This window comes from Aethalodelphis obliquidens, unplaced genomic scaffold (assembly GCF_003676395.1).
Source record: "Aethalodelphis obliquidens isolate GAN/ISIS:26980383/991018 unplaced genomic scaffold, ASM367639v1 scaffold9, whole genome shotgun sequence".
Taxonomy (NCBI): domain Eukaryota; kingdom Metazoa; phylum Chordata; class Mammalia; order Artiodactyla; family Delphinidae; genus Aethalodelphis; species Aethalodelphis obliquidens.
In genome coordinates this window covers 19,742,050-19,768,280 of record NW_020837953.1, presented here as the reverse complement: position 1 = coordinate 19,768,280, position 26,231 = coordinate 19,742,050, and the positions used below count along the sequence as shown (strand labels likewise).

General features: G+C 53.4%; 2 protein-coding genes across 13 annotated transcripts in view; both read right to left on the bottom strand.

Moving 5' to 3' along the window:
- Positions 1-201: 201 nt before the first annotated feature.
- SLFNL1 (schlafen like 1) lies at positions 202-8,767 on the bottom strand. The gene is made up of 5 exons (XM_027108274.1): positions 8,711-8,767; positions 5,289-5,801; positions 3,004-3,513; positions 2,751-2,894; positions 202-2,108 (listed from the first exon to the last, which is right to left on the bottom strand). Exons 1-5 carry the CDS (start codon positions 8,765-8,767, stop codon positions 1,986-1,988), a joined length of 1,347 nt encoding a protein of 448 aa, XP_026964075.1. The 3' UTR covers positions 202-1,985.
- Positions 8,768-11,773: 3,006 nt separating this feature from the next.
- SCMH1 (Scm polycomb group protein homolog 1) overlaps positions 11,774-26,231 on the bottom strand; it is a 187,766-nt gene continuing 173,308 nt past the window's right edge. For 10 of the 12 annotated variants that reach the window (XM_027108916.1, XM_027108927.1, XM_027108918.1 and 7 more), the window contains 3 exons: positions 22,112-22,306; positions 13,944-14,074; positions 11,774-12,902 (listed from right to left, as the gene is read on the bottom strand). In XM_027108916.1, coding sequence (XP_026964717.1) covers positions 12,777-12,902; positions 13,944-14,074; positions 22,112-22,306 — 452 coding nt within the window. In that variant the 3' untranslated portion in view covers positions 11,774-12,776. Of the gene's footprint in view, positions 12,903-13,943; positions 14,094-22,111; positions 22,307-26,231 lie in introns of all 12 variants that reach the window. The other 2 variants (XM_027108922.1, XM_027108924.1) reach the window with 2 other exon arrangements.

Genomic DNA, 26,231 nt, shown 5'->3' with positions numbered 1-26,231 from the left:
GACTACTCTTCGTTGCGATGTGCAGGCTTCTCATTGTCGTGGCTTCTTGTTGCGGAGCACGGGCTCTAGGCGCGCAGGCTTCAGTAGTTGTGGCACGTGGGCTCAGTAGTTGTGGCTTGCGGGCTCTAGAGCACAGGCTCAGTAGTTGTGGTGCATGGGCTTAGTTGTTCCGCAGCATGTGGGATCTTCCTGGACCTCGAACCCGTGTCTCCTTCATTGGCAGGCGGATTCTTAACCACTGCACCACCAGGGAAGCCCCTCTGTGCAGTTCTTCAGTGGCTTCTGAGAAGCTGGCTCAGGCCCTAAGGTCAGTGACCCCGAGCAGTTCAGTGGGTTGGTAGTCCATCATGAGTTGGGCATCCATTACCACCTTAGGTACCTATAACCAGTGTGTTTGGTAAATGGGAAAACCAAGTTTCAGAGCAGTTGTGATTGGCCCACGAGGGGTCCTCTGTTGTCTACTCCATGGATGTGGCCAAGGACCTCTAGGCTGGGGGAGGGAGAGGGGATCACTGAAGTGTGTTCCATGGACCCCCAGTCCTGTGAAATACCCTCTTCGACAAAGTTTCATGGTTTTCTAGTGCCTCAGGCCCCAAATCTAGGAGTATCCTTGATTCTTTCATCAGCAAATATTTACTGGGCATCTGCCGCATGCCAGCTATGTTTTAGTTTCTAAACTTAAAGCAGTGGACAAAACAGACCAAAATCCCTGTCCCCATGAGCATGCATTCTAGTGAGGAGGAAACAACAAATAAAAGCTACAGTGTGACTGACAGGTGCTCTGCAGAAAGAAATAGATGGAAGCAGGGAAGAAGAGAGTAATTTGCAATAGAATGGGTAGGGAGGTTCCTTTCCACTTGAGGGTGGAGTATTCCAGGCGGTGGAAGCAGCCAGTGCAAAGGCCCTGAGGCCGGTGTGCTCATGAAACAAGTTGGTCAGTGTAGCTGGAATGCAGTAGCAAGAGGCAGGAGGCCTTGAGGGCAGGTGAGCCAAGTCAGGGGGGATTGTGTAGATTGATATTTGGGCTTTGCTCTTGGTGAGATGGGGAGCTCTTGGAGGTCTTTGAGCCCAGGCCTGTTCTAGAAAGAACCATTCTTGCCCGGGTGCAGATGTTGGCTTTATAGAGCCTCTGGCTCCACTGGTAGAGATGACAGGGGAAATGGCCAGAGCAGGAATCCTCTCCAGTGGCTGGAGGGTGCATGGAATGGAAGTCAGACCCTCCCTGTGCAGGTGTTGGTGTGTGCTGGAGAGAAGCAGGGTGCCCGCTGTCCCCTATTGTCCTGTAGATGAAGAAACTAAAGCAGAAGTATTGTGATTTGCCCTAAGGTACCCGTCTTCAAGGCGGAGATGGACTGGGACCCAACCATCCAGGCTCCTTACCCCCTTACTCCTTAGCTTTGTAGGGGGAGGAACTCAGGGCCCCCTGGACAGAAATGGGCTGGGCATGGGACTCTACCCAGCTGCATCCAACCAGCCAAGTGTTCTAGAAAGAACCATTCTTGCCTGGGGGCATGTGATTTATTACAGAGCTTTGACAGTCCCAAATCCCAGCAAGCCAGGGGTGGGTCTGCAGGGTGGCCTGTCCACCCTGTAACCGCAGTTATCAATGTACTTTGCCATCTGCAGAGGGGCTTTCCCAAGGTGACAAGTCCCTTTCTGGACCTGCCTAGCCAACGGGAGTCAGAGACCCAGAGGGACGGTCCCTTACAGCTCAGCCCAAGGAGAGCGCTGGCCAAGTTTTTACATGTTCTTTCTGAAAGTAAGTTGCCTTGGGGATCGTGCTAAGCACAATTTCTCAGCTACACAGATCGGGGTCTGCTCAGGACTGACACCACGTGGGGACCAGCCCGTGTGAGCACACTGTTGTAGAAGGAGCCAGCAAGTGCAGAGCTCCCATCCACCTCTGAGCAGCCCAGACTGGTTTTACTGGGGGGACGTAGGGTCAGTAGGACAGCCCTGTGTGTTCCAGGTAGAGTGCTGGGCCCTCACAGGACGCAGCAGGTGCAGGAGATGGGCTTGTACCGCTGCAGCTGCTGCTGGAGCTGCTCCTTCTCGGCTGTCAGCACCCGCAGCCTCTCCTCCAGCTTGCTCAGCTCAGCCGTCCACTTCTGAGGGGACATCGGAGAAGCGTGCCTAAGCTGACATCATCTCAGAACCGGGGCTGAACTGGTGGAGGAAGGGAAGGCCCAGAGAGCCTGGGGGGCCTGCTTAAGGTCTCTGGGCACCGTACTGGCCCTCGTAGGTGGAGGAGCCAAGTCCCCTGACCAAGTCAGCCCTGGGGTCTCGGGGAGAGTCCTGCCAGCATCCCAGACGCTGGGGTGACCTGTCTTCCGCAGCCTGCACAAGTACCGGGGCGGGCTCAGGCTGGCAGCCCCCCGCCATGTCCTTCTCCCTCTCTGTCAGCCCCTTAGCCTCTTCTGTTTTTCTGTCACCTATGTTTCTCTCTTGAAAAGGCTTTTCCTTGGGACTGTGTCCAAGTGCTGTGTCCAGCACTCACTGCCTCCCCGTCTTAAGGGCCTCCGCCCAAATGCAGTACGCAGCCCTCTGGTTTGTCTTAGAACTTCAACATTCCACTCTCCCGGCGGCCCCAGCTACACCGCAGAGGAGTACCGGAGGTAGCGGGGTTGTTGCAGTCCAGCCCCTGGGGAGCACCAGAGGAAACCTGACAGCTGCGAGCCTACCCAGTGGGTGGCCGAGGGACCCAGGGCCAGCGTGGCCCCTACCCTGCCTGCCTGGCCTGGGCCACTTACCTGCCTGCCCCACTCCTGGATGGCGCGTACGGACAGGGGGCCCTGGATGCTCCCGTCCCGCCGCAGGAACACCTCCCCCTGGTCCGTCTCGTAGAGCTGCGGCTGGGCCTGGGCCTTGGGGGCGTGCACGCTCAGGCGGATCACCTGGGGAAGGGCAACGGCAGCTCTGCGGGTGCTGCACCGGACGGTGTGCAGCCCCAATCCCGCCTCTCTGGCTCCGGGGCAGCCTGGGGGCGCTGGGTGCAGGGCTCACCTTGAGGGGGGTGCCGGTGGCAGAGGTGCTGACCACGGGGATGAAGGTGAGCTTGTAAGCGTCAGGGAAGACCTGGGGGTTGAAGCCCTGCAGGATGGAGTCCACCAGCAGGCGCACGCGGTCCTCGTCACGGTGGCTGCAGCGGATGCCCTGCACCAGGCCACTGTCCTCCACGCCCACCAGCAGGCTGCCGCCCTCGCTGTTGAGGAAGGCGCACACGTAGCGACGCAGGTGGTGCTTGAAGGCCTGGCTCAGGTACTCGCCGCCCCCCCTCTTGAACTCCACGTTGCGTGTCTCGCTGCCCAGGAAGGCGCCCTGGAAGAGGCGCTCCTGGCCCAGGATCTCTTGGTGCGCGATGGCGCTGTCTGAGCGCGTGCCACTGGGCCGGCCTGGGGAGTCCTGCCATGGGGTGGGGACCTGGGTAGGAAGGGGTCCGGCGAGCCAGGCCAGCCGGGGCCTGGAGCCCAGGATGGGGCTGGGGCTGGGGCTTGGGCTGCTGTCTTCCTTCTGCTGGGGTGGGGGATAAGAGCAGGGCATATGGGCCCAGGCAAGAGCCGGGAGCCCTGACCTTGGCGGCCAAAGGAGGGACAGGCAGCCAGAATCCCCCCGTCCACCTGCCCCATCCACCCAGGGCCCAGCCCACACGGGCGTCCTGACGCTCCTCCCAGGCAGAGGGGGCTAATTCTGCCCACCATCCCAAGGCCAATGCGGGAAACCCTGCTGGGTCAGGGGCTGGAACCAGTCAGTGCTCCCCTGAGGCTGCCCTCTGCCCAGGTGAACTATGGGATGCACATGGGTAGGAAGAACTGTCCTTCCCAGGTGGGACTTGGGACACCTGCAGCCATTCTTTTCCCACTTGGGTTACGGGTCAGCCTCTGAGGCGCAGGGTTGGATCATCCCAGGAGACACCTTGGCACCCTGAGGTCCCCTGTGACAGAGCTGCATGCCTGAATTGAGAGGGGCTCCCAGAGATGCCACCCTCTTCCTGATCTCCCTGAAAGCCTTGCTGAACCAGTCCTCCTGAATTTCCACTTTCCTCCGGCCCTCCTGAGTCCCTTTCACGGTTTCTGCTCTGTTCAAGGGCTCTGGGAGCAGCCTGCCCAGGGCCACTTCCCTGCTCTGGGCCTCACCATCGGACTCCCTGCCTCCAGGCTCTCCCCGTCCTATCCATCCTCTTCGCTGACCCCAGATGCAAGTCACACTGTCATTCCTCCCTTAAAACCCTTCCCTAGCTCCCTGCTGCCCTCCAGCCTCCAGAGGTGGCTTCCAGGGCTGGGAGCTCAGTGGGGGCTGGGGTGTAGTGATGAGAGGCACATCCCTACCAGCCCTGCAGCTCCCAGCGGAGACAAACTTAGCGGAGACTTGAGAAAACCACCAGCTATCATACAAACATGCCATCAGGCCACAGGTCTTGAAATGTAAGCCCGTTTAGCTGTTTAGCTCTGCAACAGTTTAAATGGCATGGAGTCTTCATCCCGAAGGAAAAGACAAACCAAGATCACCCATCCTGCGGAGTGACTACCACCGCCTCAAAAGTGAGTTGACTCTTCCCTCCCACCCCCACAGAAGCCGACCTTTTGCTGCCTCTGCCTTGGTCTCACAGCCCTTGGTGGCCTGGCCCCTGCCCTCTGGCCTGGTTTTCTTCCTCAGTCCCCCAGCAGCCCGAGCTCCAGGGACAGCACCCGGCTTCCCACCCTGCAAATGCATCCATCCCCACCCTGTCCCCTCATATGTGCCACATCCCTCTGCTGGGGATGTCCTTCCCCAAGTGCCTGTCCCATTGCCTAAGCCCCAGCCTGGATTTCACTCCCCGGGGAATTTGTCCCCAGAGAGCAGGGAGGACCCTCCTGGGTCCTCCTCCAGCTCCAGGCCTGCCCCCTCTTGGCTCATAGAAGCTTGGCTCCCTGAGGGCAGAGTGGAGCCTCTACTCTCTGCAGTACTGCCCGGCAGAGCAGGTGTTGGTTTTTGCAACTGAACCGATGAGGTCGGCCAAGGAGAAAGCCAGGACCCTTGCGTATCCTCGTGCCTGGGCTGACCCGGCCCAGAGGCCGGATGCAGACGGGCCCAGGGAGGGTTCGATACGCGGGTCTTCCTTCATGTGCTTCCAGGCTGGAGGCAAACTCTAAGGGTCAGTGTCCCTCCAGTGTCCCTCTGGGACCATAGTCATTTGAGTAGCAGCCCCCAAGTTTGCAGATTTGTCCCCAGTTTCTCCAAGACACCCCTCACCCCCACCCAGCACAGGCCATCCACACCCAGGCCTGCCGCGAGTGAGGCTAGGGGAAAGCCTCGCTCACCTCTCTGCGGTTTGAGGGCTCCCGGCCCTCACCCAGCACCAGCTCCTTCCCAGGGGCCACCAGCTCCTGGATGACCTGGTGCTCCTCCAAGGCCGTGTGTAGGCGCCAGGGCAGGGAGGCCAGGGTGTCCTCGTGGGCGGCCACCTGCACCAGCGCGTAGGCCTTGCGTGGCTGCCTCACCACCTGGATGTGCTCCCGTGCCACCGGCAGCTCCAGCCGCTCCAGGGCGTCTCGCAGCAGGCAGGCGAGCACAGGCACTGAGAACTGGGGGTTCAGGTGGCCCACGTAGAGAACATGCCTGCTGGGAGCCGCCTTGGTACTTGAGTCCTCAGACACGGACTCTTCTGTGGGGAGTTCCTGCAGGGGCCGCTTGCCTGGGGGCTCCATGAGGGGCTCCTGCACCTGTGTCGCGGTGATCTCTTCCTGGAGGTCTCTGGAGGGGTCTCCCTCGGAGGGGCTTCTGGGATTCCTCACCGCTGGCCACTCCTCCTGGGGCCCTGGGCTCTCGGGTCAGCCCAGGGCCTCCCAGGGGACTCGGAGGGGCCAAGGCTCCCGGAAGGTTCACAGATTGGCGGGGGCTGGGTGGAGCCAGAGAGCGAGGGTGGGCAGAGGGCCGCCACCCGCCCAAAGCCTCGGACAGGAAAGAGGAGAGTCAGACAGGGCTGAGCCAGAGAACAGAGCATGTGGACCTGCCGCTCCATCCCACAGGAGGGAGGACTGCGAGCCTGTGCTCCCAGCGGGGCAGAGGGGACCGGAACTCAGGTCTCTGAGGCACGCCTCCCCCCATCCTTTCACTGGCCCCAGTGGGCCTGTCTTCCCTCACCAATCCACAGGCTGGGGCCTCCTAGATGCCTTCAGGGTTTCCTGCCCAGCCTCCAGGCACCAGAGAAACCTTTTCAAGGGGCCTTTGGAGAAGCAGCCTTAACCCAGGGCTTTGAGGACTGGTTGCGGCCCCCCTGTGCTTCTCCTTGCCTGCTCTGAAGCCGGGGTGAGCCCAGCAGAGGTTCTGAAGGGGTCAGGCTGGGTCAGCGGGTTTTAGAGCGAGGTTCTTCTGCTTTGGGTACACTGATGAAAGCTACGGCCCCTCCCCAGAACGATGGCCTTTGCATATATACGTACAGTTCGACGAGGCTCATCTAGACCAGATCCTCTGGTTTGGGTCCAGAGAGCAGAAGTGAGGAGGGGCGGAATGAGGGTCAGAGCTGGACCCTCGTGTATGTCGCCCACCACCTCCCGCTAGGCCAGGGGTCCTCACTCCTGAGCTGAGCACATACGTGTACACACCAGCCCCTCCACTCGCCCCCATACACTCAGCCTCCGGTCTGCGTGGCAGGTGCCGCTGGCCTGCATCTTTTCAGATTGGATACTTGAGGCAGTCAGGGCCTGGGGGCCACCACTGCTGGAGTGGGGACGTTCAGGGCAAACGGGAATAGAAGGAATAGGGAGGCCTGTGACCCTCATGTCCTGATGGTTCCTGGGGGAGAGTGGGAGGTGCCAGCCCTCCGCTCCCACAGACCCCTGCCCCCTGCCCAGCAGCTCCCCAGGGTGCTTGGGGGCTTGGCTCAGGGAGGGGGAACCAGGGCTGTAAGAAGTGGGTGGGGCCTGTGCAGCCACCTCTGTGATCTCAGGAGAGTCAACAATGCTTCTAGGCTTGGCAAGGGAGCCAGGAAAAGTCCTCCCTACTCCCCACCCCAGTGTAAACGGACATCTCATGCAGCTTCGTGTGGGGCTTCTTCGGGGCAGCTCCTAGAACCCAGGGACTGAAGACATACTTCCTCCTTCTGTCAGGTCTCTCCGGGCCCTCCTGCCCACGCAGGTCCCCACCTCAGTCACCAATCCCAGGCTCCCCTGAGCACGGACAGGGCCCAGCTGCTCCCAGAATGGATCAGAACGCAGCTGGTTCCACGGCTCCCCTGACACCAGGCTCTTCTCTTTGCCAGAGATGGAGGTTGCTGTCCAGAAGAGCCCTGAGAAATAGGTCAGGCGCGGCCATGTCTTTTGAAGGACAGGGTTGTCACCTGCTGTTTGACCGGGGACCAGGACTCGGGCGATGCAGAAATCTGTTCTTGGGTGGGTGGGGGCTTTGAAAGTGCTTTTCATGATGCAGATGTAGGTAGCACTTTCCCACACTGCTTCTGGAAGTCTCGATGGGGTGAGGGGACGGGGGGTGGTGGTGGTGTCCAGAAGCGGATACTGCAGACTGGGGAAGCTGCTTGACAGCATGGGGAGAAGGCTGCCTCTTTCTCTGAGCAGCCGTTCTGAAGATGCTGATGAATTTGTTTCCCTGAGAGACTGAGGCAGAAGCTTGGGTGGGGCACTTGAGAAAGGAGACTGTGGCGTGGAGGAAAGGAGGAGGCCCGAGGCCCCAGGTGGCGGCACTGAGGCTCGGGGGAGGGACCCAGCAGCCAGGGCTGACCCGCCTCTGCATCCACGGCCGAGAGTTACGGAATAACGGCTCTAAGCTCTCCAGGCTTGCCCCTTTCTCTCAGGCCTCTCTGGGCTCTGCCATCACGAGCTGCCCGCACAGTGACAAGCGGGGGCTGTGGCTGTCTTGGACGGTTAACGCGAGTCATGATGAGTTATGCAGAGGCAGACAGCTGGCCGGGAGAGGCGCCCTGACGGATGGGTACACACGTGGCTGTACCAGAGAACACAACGAACACGCGAACATAACATACTTCTCTAGGGGCCTCGCTATCAGGCAGCTGTTTGGCATGAAATTTCCCAGACTGATCTGAGTGCCAAATCTTTCCCCATTCTTGCTGGAAATCTCTTTAAACGATTGTATTACATATTTCCCTGGGCTCTGTTAACAGCCTTACGTGAGCTGAACATCAGTTCCACTTCTTTATTGGCGGGGGTAAAAATGGTCTTTCATTGTAAGCATTTACAAAATGATATTTCACATACTGAAATGCACCGCAGTGTAAACTGGGTTATTTACAGCATCTCAGGCTAACAGCTGGGGGATGGCGGACACGAGTTCAGCGTTGTGGAACAGCAGCCCCTTTTAGTCCTCTCACTGGATGTCTGTGACCTTACTGACAACCCCTACTTGGCACTGGAGGAAGAAAACCTCTTGAATTTAAAGTTAAGAATGAAAGGTGGGTGGGAACTGCTGCACAGCACAGGGAGATCAGCTCGGTGGTGGTTTGTGATCACCTAGAGGGGTGGGATAGGGAGGGTGGGAGGGAGGGAGACGCAAGAGGGAGCAGATATGGGGATATATGTATACGTATAGCTGATTAACTTTGTTATACAGTAACACTAACACACCATTGTAAAGCAATTATACTCCAATAAAGATGTAAACAAATATATAAAGTAAAAGAATGAGAAAAAAAAAAAGAATGCAAGGCGGGCCCGAAGATGAGGGGCAGAGGGAGGCTGGGATAGGGCTCTTCTCACGTTACCTGGACTGTCCACTTGGTGGCGCCTGTGGCTGCGATCCTCCACACGGTAGCAAGCATGGGTGTCTGCGCGAACCAACCAGGGACCCCAGCTGAGGGGCAGGGGACGGGGCAGGGGCGAGGGCTGAGCTCAGCCGTTAAGTGGGAGAGGACAGGCTGTCAGGAGAACAGACTGGAACTCAGGGGAAGAGTGGGTGTGGACGCAGCCTTCGCCATCCCGGCCCCGGGACGCTCCAGCCTCAGTCTTGACTCCTCCCCTTGCCTACCAGCGGCTGCCTGTTGATTCCTGCCCATCCTTTGACAGGATCAGCCCAGCTGCCCACAGATATCTCGGGCCTGGTGTCTGTACCCTGGGACCTGCTGGCCGCTGGCCCCTGGCAGCATCCTCGGTGGCTTTGGTGTTGGAGGACAAGCACACACACACACAGTTCTCACGCTTGGCCTGGACGTTTCCAGCTGGGGAGCTTCCCTGATGGGATGGGGTGACGGGGCATTAAGGTAAGGAGGCTGCAAAAAAGCTGAGGGACAACAGGGGCAGGAGGGAGCGTCTGGAGTCTCCTAGGCGACAGTTTTCCGCGCTTTCAACTTTATTTGTGAGACAAGGGGCAAGTCACCTGTGGCTCTTCTGAGGAGGGGTCGTGGCATCGGGCACGAGGGCAGAAACTGTGTCCACTTGGCCCACCGGTGACACAGCCCAGAGAAGGGTCTCTGGGACACTTCCGCTTAGGACTAACAGCCTGGGCAACAGAGACAGAGCGGAGCCCGGGGACACGGGCCACACAGGTGGGGAGGGACCACAGGTGGGGACGGGGCAGAGAGGTTCCCCAAGGATTCAGCCCTGAGCGGAGCCTGTGCTCTTCTCTCCTGAAGTGCCGGGGTTTTTCCTTCCTGATGTTCCTCAGCAGCGGAGTCAATGTCTCTCCTTGTCATGGCGATGAGGGTGGGCCCAGGAAGCTGCTGCCGGAGGCCTCTGTCCCCCAGTCCCACTTCCCCACACGCCTTCCCGCTTTGTGGGTGGCTGCCCTGTCGGGATCAGTGGTGTGGTCTCACCCACCGGACACCATTTCAGCTTCTTTGGATGACTCTGGGTCACTATTAGAAGGCTTGGCTTTGTGAAACAGTTTCAGAAGTCGAAGTTTTGGGTTTTTTTTTTGCTTTTTCTCTTAAATGACGTTCAATTGTGACCCGAGAGGTTAGGGCAGCATGAGTGAAACGGTAACAAATCCTTTCCCCTTCTGCAGAATTTGACATCTGGTTACCCTTCTAGTTCTGTTCCCTTGGAAACCAGATAAAAATGGAATGTCAACCATTTCAAGGCAACAGTGCTTATGATAAAAATGACCCCTAACTGTAAATCACCTGGTCTAGGAGTGCTGTGCATAGACTGTAAATAGCCCTCCTGCAGGGCTTCCCGAGCACAGGGACCCAGTAGGCACGTCCCTGACGGGGACCTGGAAGCTGTGCCTATGGCACTAGGGAGTCACTGGCTGCCCTGTGGCACGATGCTTCTAAACCAGGGTGAACCCCACTTCTCCCTAACATGTCTTATCCCCTTGCACCTGAGCTGTCACCTGGGCAACAAGGAATGGTCGTGGATGACTGTGGGCTCTGCAAGGACTGCTCCACCGGAAAGGCCTGCTTCATGCTGGCAGGGTGTCTGGTCTGTCTGCAGCGTGAGCGCCACCCCCAGTGTAGCCTGTGGGAGTCGAGTCTGCATGGTTAGCAGGACCCAAGGCAAAGGCTGCCTGGTGGGTGTGGCAGGCAGTATGCTGTCTCGCACCCCTCATTAGCTGTGGAGTTTGGGGCAAATATTATAACTTCACCTCTCTAAGCTTTAGTTTCCTCATCTTTAAAATGGGGGAACATGGTGGTTATCTCAGAGCTGTAAGCGAGGTTTAAGCGGGCTAACGTCCACAAACGACTTAGCACCAAGAAGCCCTTAACGAGTGTTCCCTGGAAAGGTGAGCGTGCCTGCTGACGAGGGACAGGGTGTGGGTGGGAGCCATTTTGCTCCACAAGCCCGGCCTGGCAGCACACCTGGCCTGCCTGCATACGCTGGTGTCACCTTCACCTCCAGAAGTTTGTCGCCAGGGTCCAATAAGGCCCCCTTTGGGAGTACCCTGAATAAATAGCACAGCTCACGGGACACAGGTCCAGGAGTCTGTGGAAAATGGGCTTCTTCTAGTTCGGCAGCCCCGACCCTGACTGCTTCACGGGGCCCGTGATTAGAGCCTCACAGTGGCCGAGTGGAAAACGCCACGCTGGAACTAGTCGCTGGTGAGGGCTTGTAGGATCCTCAGAGGTCTCCTCGTCGAGCCCCCTCAGAGCCAGACGGGCCCACAGGAGGGAACTGACCCACCTGAAGCATCACATAAAGCAGCTGCACTGGCTGGAACCTCGGCCCTGGCCTTGGAGTCAGATTCCTGGGCTTTAAATGCCTACTTTGGCAGTTCCTGGCTATTCGATCAGAGCTTAAGTTTCCTCATCTATAAAGTGGGTCTGTTGTGAAGATTATATGAGATCGTTCTAATTCAGATGGCGCAGCTGGTGGGGCACACAGCGATGTGTTAGTCATTATCAGGTTACCCTGCACTGTGCTGCTGCCCCACACCTTCTCCTCCTGGGGCCCTTTATAAACAGGAAAGTGAGGTTCTGGACTGGAGCACTGGCCCCTGGACGGCGCAGGAGGTGCCCTGCAGGCTGGCCTGCATCTCTCCTCACCCCTGCCACTGAGGCTCCTTGGAGCTGTTGACCCGAACGCTGTCCTTCCTGCTCGGCCTTCCTGTGGCTGCTTCCTCCACACTGCTGTCTAGCTGCACCAGAGCACAAAGCCCTTTGAGGGCAGAGAATGGACCTCATACCATCTCACCAGGGGCTACGCCATGCTGGGGCCCCAGTGGGCACGTGGCAGACAGCCTGTTCTCTAGGGATTGCTGGAGTCACGAGAACTCAGGGAGCATCTTGTCCAAATTTCCTCGTAGATAAAAACGAGGAGCAAAGACCAAGACAAGGGGAGTGGCCTGCCCTTCGGAGGCACGCTGATTATCTGTTGACCGATTACAAAGACACTGGCATCTATATTGTTTTTTATTTATAAACAAATTGACATAAAATAAGTCCAGATGGCAGCGGGGGCAGCTGTGCTGCTGACTTGCTTATAAAGGAAGCATGTGGACAGTGGAGTGGGTACAACCAGACTCCAGCCTAGAGACCCCTTTCTCCCATCCATCTCAGGGCCTTCTTGGCTTAATATCATTGGGCCCAACCTTCTTCAGCAGAAATTCTGGCCAGGGCAAGGGAGCTGCGGTGGGGACAGTGCAGGGCAGGGACTCCCATTCCCACAGACGAGGCCGAGGCTGCAGAGGGCCCAGCGGAGGAAGAGAGGCAAGGGGACAGGGACCCTAGGTAATGTCCTCTGAAAAGGGGCCACACCGCTCTGGAGAGGGCCTGTCTGGGGCCGGGGCAGGGCAGTCTCCCTCCTCCTGAAACCCAGTGTCTGGAGCGAGAGGGGTATGAACTGGAGGGCTTGCCCAAGTGCCAGAAACAATAAATTAATAAGAAAAGATCTTTTCTTAAAAAAGGTAGAGGTCTGCACCATGAGTTTGGAGTCCGCGGATCTCGTGAGAAGAAGGCAGGAGCCATGGGGTAATGGGGAGCCACACCAGGCCCAGCGGGTGGTGAGGGGACCGGGCACGAGTGTCACTTCAGGGCCCCGTCTTCCGAGGCCTCAGGGGTCAGCCCCTTCCTCCATCACTTGGAAGGCGTTCAGTCTAAATTCCTGGGGAGAGGCCGGCCAGGCCTGAGCAATAAATACAGGAGACCTCAGAGCCGAGGCAGGGCTGAGGGGAAGAGCAGTGGCAACCCTGGGCCCCATGCCCGTCTCGGCCCTTCATGGAAGGACATACCATGGCAGGAGGGGCAGTGCTGGCAGCTCCACACAGCCTCCTGGAGTCCTGAGGCAGCCTCGGACCCCACTGAGGTGCCCGGGAGGGGGCCGATGGCCCTCCTTCCTGGGAGAAGGATGGCCCCTCTGCTCGATCCCTCGGTTGTCTGGGCTGCGTCTCCCTGTTCAGAACTTGCCCTGCTTCAGCCGGTCAATGTGGTAGGAGAGCTTGAGTGCAGGCCCCAGCTTCAGACCCATGTACTTCATCATCATGTCACTGCGCAGCAGAAGCAGGGCCTTGCCATCGATCTCCTGCGGGGATGGAGGGAGGCGTCATCAGACCTGGGTGGTCTGACCACCCCAGGTCCTGATTAAAGGCCACCCGGGGAGATGCCAGCCACGTGGCAGTGAACCTGCTGCAATGCTACAGCCTACCTGTTCTCCCCAGCGTCTGTCTCCAGCCACCCCTCCCCAGCGTCTCCTACTGACCCCTCCCCGGGTTAAGCTCTTCACACACGTTTATAGGAATCTCCTTTCTCTGCTGCCCGAGAGGCAGTCTCCCCGGATCCCAAACCTCTGAGGTCAGCTCAATTCCGTCTCCTCCCAGGCGGCCTCCCCAGTCAGTGTACTTGTCACTCATCACGGACTATTTCTGTATCGCCCCTCAAGGGCTATCGGGTGAGTCACCTTCCTTCCTGAGCAGCAGGGACCCCTCCGTGTGAGCCAGGCACAGAGCAGGCACTCGCTGAGCAGCTGTGAGACCTTCAGGCCTGACCTAAGAGCACCCTCCAAACCCACCTGGCCTGAAGGAGTGAGTGACCAGTGAGAGTGCCCCAAGCACAGGACAGCACCAGGCGGCAGGGGCTACAGGGAAGTGGGCTTGAGCCCCAGATGAGGAGTATGGTCACTGCAGGGGGGTCAGCAGCAGCCCCTGGCCACAGGGCCAAATGGCCACTTGAAGAGATGGAGGCGGCTCAGAGTGGAGAAAGTAGAGGATGGGGTTCTGATGAGGTAGGAGAGTTGGGGGCCACCTGGCAAGAGACTCTTTAACTTGGCCTTAGGCCACAGCAGGTAGCTAGGAGAGCAAGTGCTCCTAGGAGAGGACAGTCCTGTCCCTGGGACCCAGTAGGAGTGTGGCTGAATCAGATCCTACACTAAAGGAGTGAGCTGAATTCAGTGCCCAGGGAGGGCTGTTTGGGACCCAAGATTCTGTCTCTAAGTTTGTATGGTGTCGCCTATGCTCAGTTTCAAGGAACCCAGAACAAGTATATAGCTCGTGCCCCTTTAAGAGTCTATAAGTTGTAGAAGCAGGACTCCCAGCGGACACAGGAGAGGTCAGGCAGGGGCACCTACGTGTTTGCGAAAGAGGTCAGCATGGGGTCCAAGCTGAGGATCAGCTTCCCGGACAAACTGCATCACGTCCTCGACTGTCCACGAGGAGGGGTCCCGGCCACTCTGTCGAGAGGCATCCCGGCGATCCGACCCTGCAGGACAGGAGGACACCTGCATAACGGGCGGGGCCTGGTCTGTAACTCCCCAGCACGCTCCTTGGCCTGTCCCAATGGCCCTGTGTGACCACTGAGGCTCAGCAGTGCCAGAGCAGGGGAACCAGAGGCAACCGGGGGAGGGAAGCGTTTTCAACAAAGGGACCAAAGGCCTGAGACCCTCTTCACTCAAGTCTTAAGGGTAGGTCTGATTCTGGAAATGGTTTTTAAACTGAGGTTGTGATTCTGCCTGGACCTGAATCAGGGGTAGCAGTGAAGTAAGGGGATGGCCTGGATTGGGGGCGGGCGTGGAGGAGCTGGCAGGTGAGGCTGCTTTTGCTTTGGCTCTGGGGACCATTTCTAGAGAGACCTCGGGAGCTGGGTGAGATTATAGCCAAGTCCTTGGGGCCCAGGAAGGGAAAAAAAGTGATGGATGGTAATACCCAGTGCCTCCTCCAAGGCTGTAGCAAAGTCAGCCAAACACTTGGAGGCAGAACAGTTTTGCCTTGGCTGCCAGGAATCTCAATGTTAATTTACTGGTCTGCTTAGAGCTTTTATCTCAATCTTGGCTCAAAAACAGCCCCTCCCATTTCCCCTGTGGGATCTGAGCTCTCTGTACGATCATCACCTGCACAGATCTCTGGCATGCTTCATCCCCTCTGCCTGGAATGTGCCCCCTTCTCTCCCTTCAATTTCTCCTTTTTTTTTTTTCTGGCAAACTCTGACTTAGCTAAGCAAGGGTCGCCTTCAAGGATCAGCTCCTTTATGAAACTTTTCCTGTCTAATCCTGAAATAATTGGTCTCACAAAGCATTTCATGGATCTCTTGGTTACAGCTCAATCTCTAGACACTTTCCCCCATCACATCACTCTAATAATCTTTTCTCCGTAAGGCAGTCAAAACAACCTTTAAAAAGTAATTGGATTGGGCTTCCCTGGTCGCGCAGTGGTTGAGAGTCTGCCTGCCGATGCAGGGGACATGGGTTCGTGCCCCGGTCCGGGAGGATCCCACATGCCGCAGAGCGACTGGGCCCATGAGCCATGGCCGTTGAGCCTGCGCGTCTGGAGCCTGTGCTCCGCAACGGGAGAGGCCACAACAGTGAGAGGCCCGTGTACCACAAAAAAAAAAAAAAAAAAAAAAAGTAATTGGATCATGTCAATAAATGCAATGGCCTCGAAATGCGTACTTGAAATAAAGTCGAACCCCTTACCATGGTCTAGAAGGTATCCCATCATCTGGCCCTTTCTATCTCCTCTCCCCCTTCCCCCCATCCTTTACTCACCAAGCTCCAGACACTCTGGCTTTCTTTCTGCCTCCTGAATAAGCCATGCTTTTATTCTTTGACCCAGACACACAATTTCCTCTGTCTAAAATTGTCTTTTCCCCACATCTTTGCACACCTGATTCCTTCTCAACATTTGGGTTTCATCTCAAATATTGATTCCTCTGAGAGGCCTTCCCTGATATCCTAATAAAAGTACTCAGTCCCCACATAATCACTCTCAATCCAGTTGCTCTAGTTTCCTCCACCCCCAGCACATATCACAACCTACAGTAATTCCATGCATTTATGTTTATCTGTCTTCTCCTATTCCCTGCTATGTCCTTGTGATACTCTGATTAATAAGAAGAAACGTATGTATTTGTCTTCATCCCCTTTTCTGGCACAGAACTCCTAAAACTCTAGGAATTTCCTAAGTGGTCCGAGAAATAAAGGTGTCTTTTGCTAATCATAGCAAGTCCCTTTTATCCACACCTGGGTATGTTAATGAGGTGACTTTTAGAAAGCCCCTAAGGATGCGGGCCGGTTGCCAGAGGGACCAACCAGGTGACTAGAGGGTGGGAACTTTCCCCCCAACCTCTGGGGAAGGGAGAGGGGCTAGAGATTGAGTTCAATCACCAACGGCCAACGAAATAAGCAACCTTTTGCCTATATAACGAAGCCGCCATAGAAGCCCATAGAAGCCCAAAGGACAGGGCTTCAGAGAGCTTCTGGGCTGGTGAACGTGTGGAGGTCCTGGGCAAGCAGTGTACCCAGGAGGGGCACGGCAGCTCCACACCCCTTCCCCCACACCTTCCTCTGCACATCTCTTCCATTGGGCTGTTCCTGGATTGCATCCTTTTAATAAAAGACTGGTAATCTAGCAAGTAAACAGTTTTCCTGAGCTCTGTGAGATGCTCTAGCAGGTTAATCAAACCCATGGAAGGGATCACAGGAACCTCGAATTTAGAGCCAGTCAGTCAGAAGCACAGGTAACAATGTGGACTTTGAACTGGCAGCTGAAGTATGTGTGTGGGGGGGTCAGTCTTGTGGGACGGAGCCCTTATCCTGTGGGATCTGACGCTTCCTCCAGGGAGCTCGTGTCAGAACTGAGTAAAACTGCAGGAGGCCCAGCTGGCGTCGCAGAATTGCTTGGTGTGTGGAAATCCAAACGTCTGCAGGGGAAGTGAAGCAGTGCTGAACAGAGCACTGAACGCAGGGAGACAGGCAGGAGGAGAGTGTTTTCCTTTCACAGCACATAAAAGAGTGCCTGCTCTGCCACAGCAGATGTTCAAACACGTTTGCTAAATGAATGAATGATCCTACGTCATAGTTCCATGTATATTTTCCTGTCTCCCCGCCAGCCTAGGTCTGTCTTGAGGCAGGGACCCTGCCTTGCTCGTGTCAGTATCCTCACCACCCAGGAGATGCCCAGGCAACAGCCAACTGTCAGAGGTGAAACACCAGTGAAAGTAGAAAGGCCCTACTCTTCAACCATGCCTTGCAAAGGCTAAAGATCTTCTCTCATATTCCTTCATTCCGGGTCCCAGGTCTAAAAGTCGAAGCACACTTGGCTTGGCACCCCTCCTGCTCCCTGGGGAAGAGACTGGAACATATTACCTCTCAAGCTTGTAGCTGGGCACTGACCAGACCGGAGAGAAGTGTGCTGGAGCAAGCAGGGTGATTAGTGCCATAGAAATTCCAAAGGCTTTTTAGAGGGGTGGTAGACAGGGAGCTGGAGAGGGCTGTGTGAGCCAGCCACTTCTCCCTGCCCTGAAAGTCCACTGCGATGCTGAGACAGAAACCAACTGCACAGATGATGGAGAGCAGGGAGCAGATACTACACATGAATATGTCCATCTTAGCTTCTTGGACCATCTTAGCTAATTCCTCTACCCAGGGGAGCTAGGAATCACACACACACACACACACACACACACACACACACACAATTATACACATACTTATATAATGATATTATAAATACACACACATATATACTCATATATAATACTATTATATATTTACATGTTTGTCTGTTAGCCTACTCCATTAGAACATACACTCCATGAGGGCAGGAGGCAGGACGTTGCTAATTGATACAGTGGTCAGGAGAGCATCTCTGAGATGACATTTGAGCAGAGACCTTGAGCAGAAGACTGATTGGCATGTTGAAGGGTTAGCATGGAGGCCAGTGTGCTGGAGCAGAGTGAGTGAAGACAACATGGCAGGAAATAACATCTGAGAGTATGTATGTATGTGGTGGGGCGGGACGAGTGGCAGGGCACATCACAGAGGACCTTGTAAGCCACTGACAAACCACTGGCTTTTCTAAAGGCTGGTTTTGAGCAGAGGAGTGACACGAACCAACTTATACTCTGAGCCTGTGTTGATAACAGTCTTTAGGGGGGCAAGGACAGAAGCAAGGGAGATCAGTTGAAAAGGAGGCTACTATAATAGTCCAGGCAAGAGACGACTGGGATGCACTGAATGTGGCGGAGAGTGGCCTGATAACATCCAGAACTCCCAGCATCGTCAGCTCATTTGACCCTTAAAACAGTTTTTTTTTTTTTTTTTTTTTTGCGGTACGCGGGCCTCTCACTGCTGTGGCCTCTCCCGTTGCGGAGCACAGGCTCTGGACACGCAGGCTCAGCGGCCATGGCTCACGGGACTAGCCGCTCCGCTGCATGTGGGATCTTCCCGGACCCGGGCATGAACCCGTGTCCCCTGCATCGGCAGGCGGACTCTCAACCACTGCGCCACGAGGGAAGCCCTAAAACAGCTTTTGAAGGAAGTATCATCATCTTTAGTTTAGAGATGAGGCAACTGAGGCCCAGAGACTTGCCCAGGACCACACAGCTAGGAAGGAGAGAAGTTAGTGCCCTGTCTCTTTCTTTTCCTATGCCCGTTCCTGCAGACAGACTATACCAGGGGTCTCTCTCTCCACCCAATGGGTACAGCTGGTGGTCACTCTTCATGCAAGGCAGAGTGTCTCAGTTTGAGGATGACTAAGGAAGGTGGGGCGCATCCACAAGAGGCCAGACTGACAAACTGAGGCCCGACCATATGGATCAATGAAATAAGGGAGGGCACAGACTTGTCATCTAAATTCTTCGAGAGAAACAATTCTAGGGCCAACCGAAGAGAATTCTCTCATAGCTTTATGAGGATCTTCAGGGTCAAGAGAGATTCAGACTGTGACTTGGCCAACAGACTCCCAGTGTATCCCAAGGGAAGAGTGGAGATGCCTGGGAGACAACAGTGGCATCTGAGGCCAGTGCCGTGCGAGGCAGCCTATCAGTGTGATGTCACGTACGTGTGGAATCTAAAATATGGCACAGATGAGCCCGTCTACAAAACAGAAACAGACTCACACACATAGAGATCACACTTGTGGTTGCAAGGGGAGGGGGCGGGGGAGGGAAGGACTGGGAGTTTGGGACTAGCAGACGCCAACTATTATATATGTCAGTAGGGTTGGATAAACAACAAGGTCCTACTGTAGAGCACAGGGAACTCTATTCAATATCCTGGGATAAACCATAACGGGAAAGAGTATATTAAAAAAGAATGCCCATATGTGTATAACTGAGTCACTCTGCTGTGCAGCAGAGACTGGTACTACATTGTAAATCAACTGTACTTCAATTAAAAAAATAATAAAGTTAAAAAAAAAAAGGAAGCACTCCTAACAGAAACAGGGCTTTGGGGAAGAGAACACTAATAGTAACCCCCTCATACCTCGGGAATGATTTAGTTTCCAAAATGACCCCATATCCCTGCTTCCATTTGATCCATTTAACACGCCTGAGAAAAGAGCAGGTCAGTATCACCACCTCCACTTTGTGTATGAGGAGCAGGAAGACCTGAGAGCTGAGGTGACTTAAGTCTCAAGGCAGGGCACCAACCCTCCGCCCTGCCTCTACTTCAGAGCTCCTTACGCTGCTCCATGTGGGGCCTTGCTGGGGTTAGGGTCGGGAGGGGCATCCCAGGCTTCTCTCCCTGTCTCGGCCTTCCTGAGAACCCCCTCTGCCACTGCAGGCCTTGCTTACTGGAGTCATCTTATTCTTTCACACCTCATTCATCCCTGGACTGGGGGAGGCCACAGTGGGTGTGGAAATGGCATTCTCCTGTCTCCCCACTGCTGCTTTTAGACCATCCTCCGACGGAAGCTCGTGTTCTTCACAGGCCAGACATGTACTGACCGTCTGCCCTTCCGGATCACTTTCATCTGTAGATCTCTGGGTTTCTGCTCTTTGTTAAATGAAGACTTTTGGGTACTTAACTCACTACCTTCTGTTCCACCCCAATTCCTGCCATAATCCTCAGAGGCAATCCATTCAACTGCTGCCTTGCTTCCAGAGACTTTCATCTCTACTATACTTCAAATGCTTACTGCCAAGGTTACTGTCTGGTTCTTGCATCTCTTGGAACAAATCCACTTAGGAATTTTAAACATCCCCCTCTCTGACCCCAACATCCCACCTTTTCAGCTCTCTTGGGACCTATGTCCCCATAACCATTATGTCACAAAGACCCTTTTAGCACATCAAACTTATAGTCTCCCCATCCTTCAGCCTTCTCTCAGCCTTGCTTCTTCCCCACCCTGCCCAGATCCAGTGTTGATGATCTAAACTCCTCTTCTTCCAGCTCCACTGAGTACCTGCTCCCCTGCTCCCCACCCCCTCCTGCTCTGCTAGCTCAGCATAAAAGCTTACCTCTCAAGCTGTCTTTTTCACCCCACATCTGGGTTTCTAAGAACCACACCAGAAAACCATAGCTCTTGTAAACTGGCAAACTAGCCTCCAAGCTCCAAGCATCGCTGGACCTTCATGTTTCCTGCAAACCATCCCCTCCTCCTTGACCCATTTCCTCCTGTCTTCTTTATGGCTGGTCCAATCTCCTGGCACTCTGGAGCCCTTCCCTACTCAGCCCTCTCTCCATTCCCTCATGGCCACAGCCAATTTTCCCTCCAGTCTCAGGGAGCAAGGTGTGCCTCCTTCTGTCGTAAGACTGGTCCCTAATCCTTTCTACCACCCACAAGGCCTTACTTTCTCCTCTTTCCTATATTCTGAATTTCTTCTTCTTGGAAGGCTCAAGTTGTCTGCTGATACACATGCCCAGCGTGCACCCACTCTAGAAGACCTTATTTTGAAGGTCACCTCCTTTTTTCTCATCAAACTCTCCTTGATATCCCCACCCAGGGCAATCTGCCCTTGCCACCCTCCAGCACCACTGAAGCTGCTCTTACTAAGATCACCAGTTACTCACTAATCACCATATCCAGAAGATATTTCTCAGTCCTATTTTACCGAACCTTTTTGGGTTGTACTCGTCTTCAAACACTCTCTGTACTCCCGGCCACCACAGTATCAAATTCTTATGTTTTTCCTCACATTTGACTACTCCTTTGTCCCCTTGGTGGGATCCTCTTCCTGCTCCCTCCTCCTGAACTTTGTTGGTCCCCAGAACTCCTTCTTTGGTCAACTGTTCTTTTCATTCTAGACATACTCCTGGGAGTTGGGGGTCATTCACCCTACAACTTCAACTTCCATCTATTTGCTGATGACTCCAAAATATTTAACTTCAGCTCAGTCTTCTTCCCTGAGGATCAGACCTGCACAGCCACTGCCTGCTGAGTATCACCTAGATGACCCACGGGCTCCCTCCCCTTCTTTCTCTTCTATGGTTGGTTCCCTCTCTCAGTGAATGGCACTGCCATCTATCCAGTCACCCCTTCTAGAAACCTGGGAGACATTCCCACTCCTTCCTCACAACCCTTGAATCTGACTCAATTTACCTCATGAAGAGTTTTCAAATCTATTCTCTCTTCTACAAACCTTCTACCACTGCCCTAATCTAGGCCTTTATCATTTCTGGTCTGGCCAGAAACCTAAGTAACCTCCTAAGCGGTCTCTCTACTCTTGTCCTGCCTCAGCTCCATCCACAACACAGTAGTCAATGATCTACTGGAAACACAAACCTGTTTAGGTCTTGCCTCTAAGTAAAAGTCTCCAGAGCTTCGCATTACCTACAAGATCAACTCCAAACTCTTTAACGTGGCATTTAAGGTCCTCTATGATACAACCCCTGACGCTTGCAGGCTTTTCCCTTTGAAGTCCCAGAATTACATTTTGTTTTTCAGCAATACCAAACTGCGTGTAGTTGCTGGTACAATCTGTGTTAGTTCTTATCCCTTTGCCCTTGTCCATGCTGTACTCTCTTCCCTGGAAAGCTCTCCCCCGCCTGCCACTCCTAATACATTAATATAGTCAACATTTAAAATGTCAGACACTTTCTCAAGGAAGCTTCCCCTGGATACCAAGCTTGGGTGAGGTGCTCCTTCTTGCAGCTTTCATGCAACTCAAAGTGTATCTCTTTAGCCACACTCAAGATGTTGTTTTCAAGTTACCTATTTAAGTGTTTGTCTCTCCCACAAGACTTTGAGCTCTTTAAGGACAAGAAGTGATTGATTTTTGCGTCCCCATGACAAACACAGACGGTGTTCAAATAAATGGCTCATGAATGAATGAAGGACTCCTTCCCTGTCCCTTTGGCTCTAGGTCGCTGGCTCTTAGTTTCTGTTATTCTCAAGCTAATCCCAGAGCTTCAATTGCTCCCCAGGGGCCTAGTCAGGCACAATGGTAGCCCAGATGGCAGTCCAACCTCCAGGCAGCAGGCAACAGAGTTAAGTCCTTTCTGGCCTCCCAGGGTTCAGGAAGGGAAGAAGGAAAGGATGAGAGAGGGCAGGAGAGCCAGAACTCTGAAAAGCTTACCCCTGGAGCAGAACCTGCGCACAGCCGAGGCAGTGCTCAGTGGGAGGCCACAGGATGGAAGCAAAGGCCGGTACCCAGGGTTTCGAAGATTTTGGGAGGTGCTGACAAGGTTGGTGGGATTCAAGGTGGAGTCCATTGAGTCTGAGTGTGGCTCCAAGGACCGGGCCAGACTATTTCCCAGGGCAAAGGTCTCACCTGGAAAACAGTAAAACCAGAGTTACAGCAGGGACTAGCCTGAAAGGACTGCCAGGGCGCTGGCTCCCAGGGATCTGTTTGGGTGGAGTAAGAGGCAGCAAAGCAGAGAGCCCTGGGCTGGGTCACAGGGTGCCTGTGTACCAGTCATGGCTCTGGCTCTCACTAGGTGGCCTTAGTCAAGCCCAATGCCACTCTCTGGACATGGATCTCCTCAGAGACTTCCTTTTAGACTAGATGGTCTCTGAGTTTTCTTCTGGTTTGGATGTCTTAGGCTTTTTCTGACAAGGAGAACCTTAAAAAAAAAAAAAGAAAGCTATTCTGGGAAGAGTCTGCCCTAACACAAGGTGCTAGAGCAGGGAATAGGGGTGCTGAAGAGATTCTGGGAAGAGTCTGCCCTAACACAAGATGCTAGAGCAGGGAATAGGGGTGCTGAAGAGATTCTGGGAAGAGTCTGCCCTAACACAAGATGCTAAAGCAGGGAATAGGGGTGCTGAAGAGACACACTTGCTTAGAGGAGGGCACTTCAGAAGCTGAGCCTCTTAGCCAGCAGGACACCTCAGAAATGCTTCTGGATGCCTGGCTAAAGGCCTGTCTGCAAAGGATCTGCTCCTATGCTTCCTCCCTCCTTTCGTATTTGCCTTGTTTTATGGAAACATTCCAAGGAAGCTGGGGTTGTACAGTAGTGAGAGCATGGGCATGGAGCACAGAATCTGGGTTAGAATTTGACTCTGCCGCTCAGCAGACAAGGTGCTTCCCTCAGGACCTCAGTCTCCTAACCTATAGCATGGGAGGCCCCTTTCTCCCAAGGGGTTTGTGAACATCAAAAGAGAATGGCTAGGAAAGCCTTCGTAAAGGGAACCTCATCCTGACATTTCTACACCCAGGCCACGGCCCAACCCCACGCAGCAGCCCCTAATCCTTGCACTACAGAACCTGAGGCAGACTCCCTCTCATGGTTGGGTTCTACCCATACCAAGTCAGATCCTCTGGCCACCGCCTTCTCTGCTTATGGGGGATGTCTTGGGTCCTGGACCATATCACACTGTCCTTTGTGGTTTTTCTTAGAGATTAGGGGTTTAGGTAATGCTTGGGATTCATACAGGGCCTCTGATGAACGCTAAATTCAAGGAAACTGTCTGGTATACAATAAGACCTCTTTGGCAAGATGGTTTAGGATTTTAGGACTACTTTCTAATTCTCGCCTAAAATTGCTTGGTAAACCATGGGATTACAGTCAAATCTAGCATGAGACAGCTATTCATCCATATCTCAGGAAATTTAACTGATGAAGCCCTTTCCTAGAAATGGTTCTGAAAGAGAGAAGTCTCTGAGGCGCTCTAGGATACCTAAACCATATCCCACCCCATTTCTGCAGGTGAGGTTTCAGATTCCTATCTTCCAGGAGAGATGATTATAGCAATGTCCCACTTTGAGACAAGGACAGGAATCCAATCCAGGAAACAGGCCTGGGTTCTACTTCTGGGCTCCTGCCTCTCACTAGGTATGTGATTCAAGGCAAGATATTTGTCTTTTCTGAGTACTAGTTTCCTCATCTGTAAAATGGGGAAAACTCACCCTTTGTCATGCTGAGAACGTCAAATGAGAAAACAGAATGGGATGGACTTTACAAAGGTGGGGAGTTGTATTTTATTCTTCATTTAGAGTTAGAGTGTAAACCGAAGTTCTCTGCAATAGCTCAAGAAAAAAATGAACTCTAGTTTCTGTATTTATCAGCACAGTAATGACCTCACCTTTCTAGTACTCATTTTACTCAGCAAAGACCTACTTCACATGAGCTAACAGATGTGAAGAATAATCATGATGACAATGCCAGGGGTTCACCAGATGCTGAGGCAAAATCAGTAAGTGTCTCTTCTCTTGGCAATGCTAAGAATGGCAAAAGAAATCTGGATTCTGGTTGAGAGTTCTGAAAAGCTGGGCTGGTGGCACCTGGACTAGGCAAGGTCATTAAATCTTATCCTAATGAGATGAAGAGGAAAAATGAAGCATCACACCCAAGGCTCTGAGAGGTCCTAGTCAGCTTCAGGCTGATCAAATGAGGCCCCGGCTGCCTTCAGCAGGATGATGCCAGGGCAGAAGACTGCAGTGCTCCCCAGCTGTGCTCCACAGAGCCCTGCAGAATTCCCAGCTCCTCGCTAGAGCCTCGGCCTCATCCCAGCTTCTATCAAAACAGCTCTGGTTCTAGCTTTTATATACCAGAGTTTCATATAATCTTACCTTTGCAAAAAAGGAGTTCTACTGCTAAAACAAAACAAACTTTGAAACCACTGGCCCAGGGATCAGAAGTTGGGGCTGGAACACTTGAGTTCTATTACTGACATGATGATTAGTCAATGATCACCACCTTTTTTCTGGGATTCAGCTTGTGCATCTATAAAATGGAGATGAAATCCCTTAACCTCACAGGATCAACTTGAATTAAATTCACCAGTGAATGCTGGAGACATGAGAACAATCAGCATGAGAGGGAGCTCGTTCATTCATTCAACAATCATTTGTTGAGCACCCTTTGTGTGCCAGCCACTGTGCTAGGCATGGGGTATGCAGAGGTAAACACAGACAAGGACCTTGCCCTTACACAGCTATTTTCAGTGAGAAGCAGATCTTCTATCACATTGCAAGGCTGACCTTAAAAACTAGAGTTCCCAGTGGAGGATGACCAGAACGGTGGTGAGAGGCCTAGAATTCATGGCAAAGGAGAAAGAGGATGGGCATATACAGGCTGGAGAAAAGTCAGAGGAGACAAAGACACCAAGGGCAGTCATGGGTAGAGAAGAGGGCTGGAGGTAGATTTGTTTTTTGGAAGGCAGAGAGTAGAGCAGGGGTAGGAGTTATAAGAAGGTAGATTTCAGCTCAAAAAGCAAGGCATTTGGTAATCAACAGTATTGAACAATAAAACTGATTGCCAAAGGTGACTGTGAGCAACATATCATTAGGGGTATTTAAGCAGAAGTCAGATGAACACAACTGTCTGCTGGGCTAGATACTAGATCATCTCTAGAGCCATTTCTGCTTCTGAGATTCAAGGACTCTACACTCAGAAGCATGCTTTCCCCTTCATGGGGGTAAACTGAATGATCAAAAAACAACTACAGTTGTGGATCTAAGAAACTTCTTACACCAACATAGGACGCAGAGGCTAGCACAGTTCTTACGCATGCTTAAGACAGACTTAAGTCTGTCCCATGTTAAAAAAATATCCTTCTCTGAACCACGAGTCCCACATCCTCTACTAAGTATCCTTTCATTCAACAAATACTATTAAATACTTACTATGTGACAGTTAGGGTGATGGATACTGAGAATGGTGAAAAAGATAGATTTCACCCTTCCCCTCATGGAATATTTAATTTAGTGGGGAGGATGACAAAATACAAGCTCATAAAAAACAGAAACTGTTGTAAATATTCCTAAGAAAGGAATAGGGAATTAAGGCAGAAAATAACAGGGGGACCTTTTTAGATGAGGAGACCCTGAGAGGCCTCCCTGACAACTTGACAAGTTGTGCTCTGAAGAAGAGTCCAAGTGGAGGTGTGCCAGATAGTGTGCTTGGTTTTAGGGTTCAATGGAGGCCCTAAATGAATCCCAAAGCATTAGCTAAACAGTTGATTTCTAAGAAAAACTACAAAGGATAAGAATGTGGGTCCAGGACTCAGGATACTCCCCACATGCAGAGAATTTTATGCGTCTGGGTAGATCACGGGAAAGGATCTGCTTATTACTTTAAAGTAGATGGTGATATGTTAAAACAAATGTATAATACAAACTAAAGCAGCCACTAAAATAACAAAACAAAGAATTATAGCTGACAAGCCAACAAAAGAAATAGAATAGAATCATTAAAAAACTGGATTAATCCACGGGAAGGCAGAAAAAAGGAAAAAGGGAACATAAAACAGATGGA

Excerpts from the sequence above, each read along its gene's own strand:
- SLFNL1 (XM_027108274.1), bottom strand. The coding sequence starts at position 8,767 with ATGCTTGCTACCGTGTGGAGGATCGCAGCCACAGGCGCCACCAAGTGG. Across the intron at positions 5,802-8,710 it reads CCACCAAGTGGACAGTCCAG|AGCCCAGGGCCCCAGGAGGA; the intron begins GTAACGTGAGAA and ends GGCTGACCCGAG. Across the intron at positions 2,109-2,750 it reads TCCAGGAGTGGGGCAGGCAG|AAGTGGACGGCTGAGCTGAG; the intron begins GTAAGTGGCCCA and ends ATGTCCCCTCAG.